The 10,239-nt window shown below is 35.6% G+C and overlaps 2 protein-coding genes across 2 annotated transcripts; both read left to right on the top strand.

The window, feature by feature from the left end:
* LOC104740888 lies at window positions 946-1,239 on the top strand. Its single transcript, XM_010461614.1, has one exon. The coding sequence runs from the start codon at window positions 946-948 to the stop codon at window positions 1,237-1,239; it is 294 nt and encodes a 97-aa protein (XP_010459916.1).
* Window positions 3,756-5,758, top strand: LOC104740887. The gene is made up of 3 exons (XM_010461613.2): window positions 3,756-4,957; window positions 5,052-5,280; window positions 5,387-5,758. The coding sequence occupies exons 1-3, from the start codon at window positions 4,053-4,055 to the stop codon at window positions 5,543-5,545; spliced, it is 1,293 nt and encodes a 430-aa protein (XP_010459915.1). The 5' UTR covers window positions 3,756-4,052; the 3' UTR covers window positions 5,546-5,758.

Below are 10,239 nucleotides of genomic sequence, written 5' to 3'. Positions count from 1 at the left end.
AAAAAAAAAAAAAAAAAAAAAGAAACATCATATAAGCATACACGCCCATATGATAAGAACTCATAACCTATCGAGTAACAAATATTTTCATTTTATTTTGCATCTCTCTCGGTCCTCCATGTTGCTCCACCCGCTAATCTTGACTACGAGGTTCTGGCGTCTCTGCCTCAACTCCTACCTTCTCTTCTCCATGTAATCTTTGATAAGTTCTTATTCGTCGCTCCTATATATCTACCTTTCAAATTCTTTGGGTAATCCTTGTTGAGCGACATAATTTGCATATAATCAACAACAACTCTGACTTCCTCGTTGATGAAAGATACATGGATCTATTCTTCTTTGATCTAATGAAAGCTTTGAAGGCAATGTATCATCATCATCATGGACTCTCCTAAATGAAAATCATGTAATTTCCAGCTATTTAACAAAACTCCAATTTGAATGCCTTGAAAACACATATATGGCCAAGAGTTTTTATTTCTTTTCTATCTTAAGAGAATTAATATTAGGCGACTACGCGTAATAGATGTATCTTTTCTCACATGGACTGATTGACGAGCTTAGGAAGATAATAAAAGGCCACTAAGATATTTGTTTATTTTGTAGGCTTGTAGCATATAGTTACGCAGATAGTCAAAAATAGCTTTTCTTAACAACCCGTAAGAAAAATAAAAGGCCACTAATAAGATATTGTTTATTTTGTAGGCTTATGGCATATAGTTACGCAGATAGTCAAACCAATATAGCACCTAAGAATCTAAGATGTCCAAAAAAAGAAACGAAGAACAAATTAACCTCTAACAGTTAACAACTTTTAAAACCGATAAAACTTTGTTTACTATATAAATCTCCTAAAACCGCCCATCATATTTCACCAAATCATCTCATTGAAAACTAGAACTACAGTAAAAGAAAAGTTTTTAGACTTATCAGAATACCAACGAGATGGCGGTTCAAATGTCAAAGAGAATATGCAATATTTTAATGATTATAACGTTATGTACGATGATGTTTTCGGCACAAGTCGCTCATTCGAACAAGAGAGCGCTAGATGTATGTCTTAGAAACTGTGTTACGAACGTGTGCATGAAGACCGGCAAAAAAGCAACTCCAGCCAAATGTTCTGACGCTTGCAAGCAAGTTTGTGATGGAAACCCATACAATAGTGGGGAATACTTCGTCCCTGGAGATAAAAGTCCTGTGAAAAGGTTTTGCGAACAATTTCCCTGGATATGTTAGTAAAATGGTAAGTACCAAATTAAACATACAAAAAAAGTTGTTCCCTCATTAAATCTATAAACTATATATTTTTATTTTTATATCATATTTCGAAAAATAAAAAGTTGTCTTATTTTATTCATTAAAAAAAACATGTAAGTATCAATTTTTATATAATAATAAAAATATATATTACTTAAAGTTAAATCATATGCTTATGGACTTTGAATGGAATGGGCCGAATTCGTCTAAATGAAGTCCCAAAAAGCATGTTCTGCTTCTCTCTATTCTTGGTTTTCTTTGAAGCTTGGTGAATCGTGAGTCTATGTTTGCGTGGAGCTCAGTTTCTTCCTTTGATATTGTTGCAAGTTGGTTACGGGAGTCGTTAAGGGAATAAGGCTTCGAAGTGTGAAGGTAACGGAAGAAGGACAATACATCATGATTGTGCTTTCTCTTCCATGATTTAAATCTTTAATTGTTTTATTGTACATGCTGCGTAGGATGTGATCATGCCAACTACATTTTATCCACGTAATTTACTAAACATATATAACATTTTTGGTTTAAATATCATCCAGATCATTTCATTCACTTAGAAATTCGTTAATATTTACAGCATTTATATATGTATTATTTTATGAGTGAAAAAATGGTTTTTGCATATTTCTGAAAAGAAAAATAAGAAAAATTTGATATAACAAATATTAAAATTTGACAAGTAAAAAAAAGATAAGGAGATTGCTAAGCTGTGATAATTTCGAATATAATGACTAGAATGCATACGCATGGCTCTCTGTTGCAATTGGCCTTTATCGTAGCCGAAAGTTAAAACGGATGAGGAGTTTTGACTTTAGATCTCATTTGAAAGAGATGTTTGCTTAAATGATAATATCCTGTTTTAATCCATTTTATAATCCAACGTTGTTAGCAATAAAAAGTAGTCATGAATTAAAAAAGCTATCAAATGGAACTATGTAATATCATGGCAACTATACTTATATTGTTGTTGTGATTTGACTAGTAAGAAAAAGATTGTTGCACTCTCTAGTCTCTACGACGTTTCAATTTTTCTAACTATTACAAAACAACCAAACTATTTTATATTTACCATACACACACACTTTCATAGAACTTTCTAAACCATACCAGAAATTAGATGAAACAGTGTAATATACATAGCTTGTAGTTAAGTTATGTTGTTTGAAATATAACTAATCTCGGAGGCTAATAACATCGAACTACACCAAACGAGGATGTTTGGTTAAAATAGGTTGTTCACGATTTGATTTTAGATCCAACCATCCTGCTCTCTTTTTTTTTTTTTTTCTTGGCCATTAATATTTTGTTTGAAAAAACAAATTCCGTGGATAGTAACTGATCGCGGGTTTCAACAATTCTGCTGGCAGATCACCTACCAGATTTCTTACCAAAAATAAAATGAATTCAAATGTTGTTGTTGATACACAAATAAAGTTATTACTACTCCTATATGCATGAATAGTAGAAATCTGGCTTAGGGGTGATGTTTATGTATGTTTTTTCTTTTCCTCCAAGGGTGATGTTTATGTATGTCATTATTATGGAAAGTTTAATTTAGATCCATTGAATTGATCTGGTTTTTATTTTAACCTGAAGATATTACTCCAAATTAAGTATTATAATCATGCTAAAAATAGTTTTATAAAAATGTATTGAGAAATGGCAAAAATACCACAAATTTTTTTTATCATTAATAAAATTACCACTAATTGTTTATTTTCCCAATTACTTTAGTTTAGACTTTAGATTGTAATTGACCAATTTACCTTTATACTTAGGTGATGAAATTAATATAAATAATCTATTAAGAGTATTAATCTAAAGATAATATTATAATAATAAATTTTTAGTTTGTGTAAAAATAAGAAAAATATATTTAGGTTAATTTTATTTTTAAAAAGAAATTAACCAAAAATGGTTTTCTTGGCTGTGACAATTATGAAAATTAAAATTGAATTTAACTAAACTAAATAAAATAATAAACATAAGTTATTCCTATGCTAAATGAAAATGTAAAGCGGGCATCCTGGTGGCATTTTGTATGTTTTATAAGAAATGATTAATTTAGATAAGCTTGAAAAAAAAAGATTTATTTAGATAAAACTATATTACCCTAATCCTATTTTAATAGGAAACAAATCTTATTTAAAAAAAAAAAAACAAAAAAACAAAATTGTAAAGGATGTCATTAACAATTTTATCGAAAAGCAGAGATTTTTTTTTTTCTGTAAATCAGTTTGGTAATAAAAAAAAATACTTTAATATTATTAGAAACTGTGTACTTAAAGTAATGGCACGTGCCAGCTTTTGCAACAGTAAAAGCTAAAAGACCGCTCATGTTTGGATCCGTCGACCAATGTAATGTATATATTCCCATCATCACCGGTCACACAACATCCAACGGCTCTCCTTCTCCTCTTTACTTAATCAACCGTCAGATCTTAATCCAACGGTTCTTATTAAATCTAATCTCATCTCTTTAAATTAAAAAGCCCAAACCCGGTCCATTTCTTCTTCGCTTCCTCTCCCTTTCTCTCTCTCTCTCACTGAGCTTCGCCGTTTTAAAAAATTCTCCGGTACCGGAAAAATTAACAACGAAGAGAGCCAAACCAAAAAAAAATTACTCGCAAATCTCCCTCTCACTCTCTAACAAAGTCGTGCGTGATGCTAGTTACGGTGGTGAAGCAGCGGTTAGTGTACTCTCGCCGGAGAAATCGATTATGACCGGAATCTCACCTCTGTTTTCGTTTCGATAGTTTCGAAGTTTTGTTTTTTTTTTTGTTGGAAAGAAGAAAATGGAGAAACAGGCGGCGGCGAAGCTAACGAGGACGCAGTCGTCGTTGCTCCGGTCATCTTCAAATGTCCGATCGTCTTTTCAAAGCTTATCTTCAATCGTGGAAGGCGGCGAGCAACAAGATCTAGAAGCCGGAGAGAAAGAAGAGAAGCAGAGACGAAAACCACCTAAACCATTCGGTTCATCAAATCCTAAAACCGGTTTAACTCGGATTAATCCCGGTTTAGCTTTCACCATGGTCTCTCTCTCTTTCCTCAGCCTCTCCTCCTTCTTCTTCTTCGTCGTCTTCTCACAAACCGATGAGATCCTCACATCGGAAAATCTCTTGCTAGCTCTCATCTTCGTCGCCGTAGCTCTCTTCTTCGCTTCCAAGAACATCGCACTCCTAAACCAAACCGTGATCGCAATCAAACAAATCTGCGACGAAACCACCAGAGTCTTAGGTTTCCAAGGAAGAAACCCGAAATCTAAACCGGTACAATGGTACATCGGAGACGATACCAACAAACCGGAGAAGAAGGTTGTGAAGCGATTCGTCAAAGAAGGTGTTCAATTCTACAGTAACGGAGACTTCTACGAAGGTGAATTCCACAAAGGGAAGTGTAATGGGAGTGGAGTTTATTACTATTTCGTGAGAGGTCGTTACGAAGGTGATTGGGTTGATGGGAGATACGATGGTCATGGGATTGAGAGCTGGGCTAGAGGGAGTAGATATAAAGGTCAGTATAGGCAAGGTCTTAGACATGGTTATGGAGTCTACAAGTTCTACACTGGTGATTGTTATGCTGGTGAATGGTTCAATGGTCAGAGTCATGGGTTTGGTGTTCAGTCTTGTGCTGATGGTAGCTCTTATGTTGGGGAGTCTAGATTTGGTGTTAAACATGGTCTTGGATCTTACCATTTCAGGTATGTTATCTCTGTTCTGTTTTTTTTTTTTTCTGGGTGAATCTTGTTTTGACAAAAAAGTAATAATATTTGTTTTGGTGTTGTGTTTTGTTAGAAATGGAGATAAGTATGCAGGGGAGTATTTTGGAGATAAGATTCATGGGTTTGGTGTGTATCGGTTCGCGAATGGACATTGTTACGAAGGAGCATGGCATGAAGGTCGTAAACAAGGGTTTGGTGCTTACTCGTTTAGAACAGGTGATGCTAAATCTGGTGAGTGGGATTCAGGGAGTCTTGTAACTTCTCTTCCTCTTACGAGCGAGCCTGTTTCTAGAGCGGTTCAGGTACATTAATTTTAGTTCAAACCGGAGTTACTCAACTGTTGTTTGAATTGACACACAAAAAGTAAAAAAGTAAAAAAGTGAAAAACTTTAACTTGAAAAATTGCAGGCGGCTCGAGAAACAGCGAACAAGGCAGTGAAACGGAGACGGGTAGAAGAGCAGGTGAGCCGAGCCGTGGCTGGAGCTAACAAGTCTGCTACGGCTGCAAGAGTGGCTGCGGTTAGAGCTGTTCAGAATCAGATGGATGGTAAATTTTGTCAAAGTTGAAAAAAAAATACCAAAATGTAAAAAAAAATCCTTTTTTTTTCTTTCTTTTATTACCAGTCTCTGTAACCCTGATTGAGCTATATAACAACAAAAATGGTGTAGCTTCTTTCAGAGGTTTGTAACAGAGAGAGTAATTTTCGATTTTTACTAATGTAACAACAATCTGTAAATAGTTGAAGAAGCAAGCTGGTGTTTTTATCTTTTTGCTGTAAATCAACGGCTTAAAATGAATCTCTTTGTTTTTCTTTTTTTGGTACATCTTTTTAATCGAATCTTTGGGAACAAGTGATTTTGATTGATAATATTATGATCTTGATCTGGATCACTGACAATATCGATTCCCTTTAGATATTTTAGTATAACAATAGTAAAATAGCAAATTCGGGACTAATATAATCAATTTTGGTTTTTCCCAAGAAAAACAAAAAAAGTTGGGAGGGAAGCATGAAGAAGATTCTTTTGTTCGGCGCTGAGCATTGCGGTTACCCAAAAACTATCGATTAAACAAACATCCAATGTCGTGATCTAGAGAAACTAATATCAATGGTCTATGTTACATACCTGTTCTAGATCTATTCTATTCTAGATGTTTTTAAGTACTGCCAAATTCTTATTAATTTGGCTATAAGTTCCAATGGTTTTGCAATATCAATCTTATCAGAGGTAATAGTTAAAATATGTCATTCACAAAGTCATATAAATTTTTATTAATTTGGCTAACAGGAGGAGATAAAAATACAAAAATTTTCCATACTGCCATAAAACAAAAGAGGGCAAGAAACAAGATCACTAGTATCCTAAATCAACTTGGAGTTTGGGTTGATACAAAAGAAGGAATAGAAAAAGTAGCGGAGGAGTACTTTAGCAACCTCTTTTCATCCTTGAATGCAAGCGACCCCACATTAGCCATTAAGGATGTACCTATTTTGGTTACCCCAACAATGAACGAGCATCTCACAAAAGAAATTTCAGAAGAAGAAGTCAAACGAGTTTTGTTCTCCCTGAATCCGGAGAAGGCTCCAGGACCTGACGGGATGACTGCTTTGTTCTTTCAAAATTTTTGGGAAACCACAAAAAGCGATCTCACTAAGATGGTGAAGAATTTCTTTAGCTCTGGAATTTTTGATGGTAAGCTAAATGAAACAAATATATGTTTAATCCCGAAAGGAGAACGACCTCGAGAAATGTCTAGATTTCGTCCTATTAGCCTGTGTAACGTGAGTTATAAGGTGATCTTGAAAATTCTGAGCTTACATCTCAAGAGGCTCTTGCCGGATCTTATATATGAGACCCTATCTGCCTTTATGGCAGGAAGATTAATTACGGATAATATTCTAATTGCCCAAGAAAACTTTCATGCCCTCCGTTCCAACCAAGCCAACCGGAAGAAATTTAGGGCAATTAAGACAGACATGAGTAAAGCTTATGATAGGGTGGAATGAAATTTTCTAAGAGCCTTGATGGAAAAAATGGGTTTTGATCATAAATGGGTGGGTTGGATTATGCAATGCATTACTTCCGTCTCCTACCGCATTTTGATCAATGGGAATCCCAAGGGACGGATTAGGCCAACTCGCAGGATTCGCCAAGGGGACCCAATTTCACCTTATTTATTTATATTATGTACAGAGGCCCTAATCGCTCAGATTAGGAACGCCGAAAGAGAAGGGAAGATCCATGGTTTACGTATTTCGAACGCGAGCCGACGGTGTCTCACTTACTTTTTGCTGACGATAGTCTATTCTTTTGCAAAGCCGATCCTCAGCAATGTAAGGAAATTATCGATATAATCCGCTTTTATGGCGAGGCGTCCGGACAAGAAATTAATTTTTCCAAATTTTCCATTATGTTTGGAACCGAGGTTCCATCCCATATACGTCAAGAGATCAAATCTATTGTTGGGATATCAAATGAAGGAGGCATGGACACATACATGGGTCTCCCTGAGAAAATTCATGGTTCAAAGGCACAAGTCGTTGCATTTGTGAGAGATAGACTCCACAAACAGGTAAACTTATGGACTTCCAAATCCCTATCGAAAGGAGGCAAGGAGGTCTTGATAAAATCAGTGGCACAAGCAATTCCGACTTACGTAATGTCGTGTTTTCTCTTACCAAAAGCCATATGCTCCAAATTAACTAGCGCCATCGCCGACTTCTGGTGGAGCAATAGGGCAAATAGTAAAGGTTTACACTGGATCTCTTGGGAGAAAATGTGTTTTCAATACTCGGAAGATGGGTTAGGCTTCCGAGCATTAGAAGAATTTAATCTTGCCCTCTTGGCAAAGCAGCTATGGAGGTTTCTCAGATATCCAGATTCCCTCCTTAGTCGAGTTCTTAAAGGGAGATATTTTCGATATTGTAGTCCATTAGAGATACAAGTATCAAATCGACCTTCATATGGCTGGAGAAGCATGTTAGCTGCAAAACATGTTCTTTCTTACGGAATCCGTAAAACCATAAGTTCGGGATTCAACACATGCCTTTGGACTGAACCATGGATTCCAGATACGCCAGCGCGGCCGCCACAAGGACTTAGTAATGAAAGAAATCCCTTGGCTTGTGTTAATACCTTGATTGATTTGAACACAAAAAGTGGAAATTGGAGCATCTTCGGGAACTCTTTCCCCCGAAAGAAATTACCCTTATTTTGGGAATTAAACCGAGCTTGAATGCCTCGAGAGACGGTTATTTGTGGACCTTGACAAAGTTTGGAAATTATACCGTTAAATCTGGATACGAAGCCGCGAGAGCTATCTTTCGCCCTGATTGCGACCTCCCTTCTCAGGGACCTAGTGTTACGACACTCAAGGCGCAAGCATGGAAGATAAAAACATCACGGAAGCTTAAGCATTTTGTGTGGCAATGTGTGACTGGGTGCTTGGCAACATGCCAACGCCTGCATTATCGTCATATTGGTAGAGATAAAGATTGTCCCAGATGTGGAGCAGAGGAGGAAACTATAAACATATGGTATTTGAATACCCCCCAGCACGTCAAGTATGGGCTTTATCGACAATCTCTTCCCATCCTATGGTGTTCCCTTCTTCTTCCCTAAATAACAACCTCGATTTTCTATATGGGCGTGGTAGAGACTCTGGTGCAACTGATCAACACTTAAGGACGTTCCCGTGGATGATGTGGTACATTTGGAAGGCAAGAAATAAGAATGTCTTTGAAAATATATCTGAATCTCCGCACGATACTTTGGAGAAAGCCTTTCAAGAAGAAGAAGTCTGGAGAAGAGCAAACATTAGAGACACAACACCAGGGCTAGCAGAAGCAGACATATCAACCCAAATCCCACAAGATTGCCTTGTATGTTTTTTAGACGGATCTTGGCATGTAGAGGTGGATAGGAGCGGACACGGTTGGATTGCTTCTATCGTGATAGATTCCTGCACATGGGGCTTAAAGATTCGCGTAGAAGCCTATCCCCTTTATATGCAGAGTTAGACACCCTTGTCTGGGCTATGGAGTGCATTTTGGCCTTGAACTTAGATAAAGCTGTTTTTGTCACGGATTGTTTAGACCTCATATCGATGACGTCTAATATTGAGGATTAGCCGACATTTTCATCGGAATTGAAGAATTTTATTCATTTCAGAGATAGATTTGCTAGCTTTAGTATTATATATATCCCTCGAGAGGGTAATATCCGTGCCGATAAATTTGTGAAATGTGCAAAAACACGAGGTTTCTATTTTTTCCTTGTAAGTTCGTCGGTACTTTTTTGGTTTTCTCTCGAAAAAAGTTATCTCCAATAATTTAATATATAGAGTTTGATTGTAAAAAAAAAAATGCGCCATATAACATAAGTTTGCTGGTAAGTTTTAATTTTTTCTGTAAACTACATAGTTTTAGTAATTCTATGTATTTTTTTTTTTTAGTCAAAGTAATTGTATGTATATTCATCAAAACGTAGAGTTACCAAGTCGGCGTTGATCTCAATGCATATTTCGTTTTGAAATGGATCACTTAAAAAAGGCAAATTTGAAATCGTTTTCTTTTGTGTTACTTCAAATTTTGAATTTCCTAGGTGACAGCAATGTTGTACTTAGTTTTTCTTATTATGGATATGCATAAGAATTTAAAACTACTTAATCAATCATAGAAATAGGTTATGGTATACTTTTTTAATTACAAGTTTGGGTTACGACAGGAACACATCCGATGCATACATGTTTCGTCGCATAAAAGAAATGTTGTAGAAGCCATGTGTCCTTATCGATCATCATATAATATAGTCTAGATCGAGATATATCATTTCTGATTTTATATTATCCCTATCCTTTCGTTTTTTTTCTATTTTATATAGTTATAGACGCCACTGATCACATGGTTTCTTGCTGGATTGGTCTCCCTTCGCATCAATATACTCCAAACAAATATTGCAAAATATTTCAATTTATTTTACCAAAAATATTGTGAATTTGTAAACTAAAAATAAATTATTTGATTCAATTTTCTTTATAATGCTTTCGAAGCTTATTCCATATCCTTATTAAGAAAATACAACACATGTGACATTATATATATAGATAAATATAGTGCACCATAGCATCCGAGTGGGTTGAGTAATTCGGTAAGAAAACACAGTACTAATTAGTAGTAGTAATTACCTTCACATAAACCACTAGACTTTAACCTAATAATAACCAAATAATTCAACGTAGGTAACTCTTTCACGAAAAT

Source organism: Camelina sativa, chromosome 14 (genome assembly GCF_000633955.1).
Source record: "Camelina sativa cultivar DH55 chromosome 14, Cs, whole genome shotgun sequence".
NCBI lineage: Eukaryota > Viridiplantae > Streptophyta > Magnoliopsida > Brassicales > Brassicaceae > Camelina > Camelina sativa.
The sequence above is the reverse complement of the archived record's forward strand: the minus strand, read 5'-3'. Positions and strand labels throughout refer to the sequence as shown.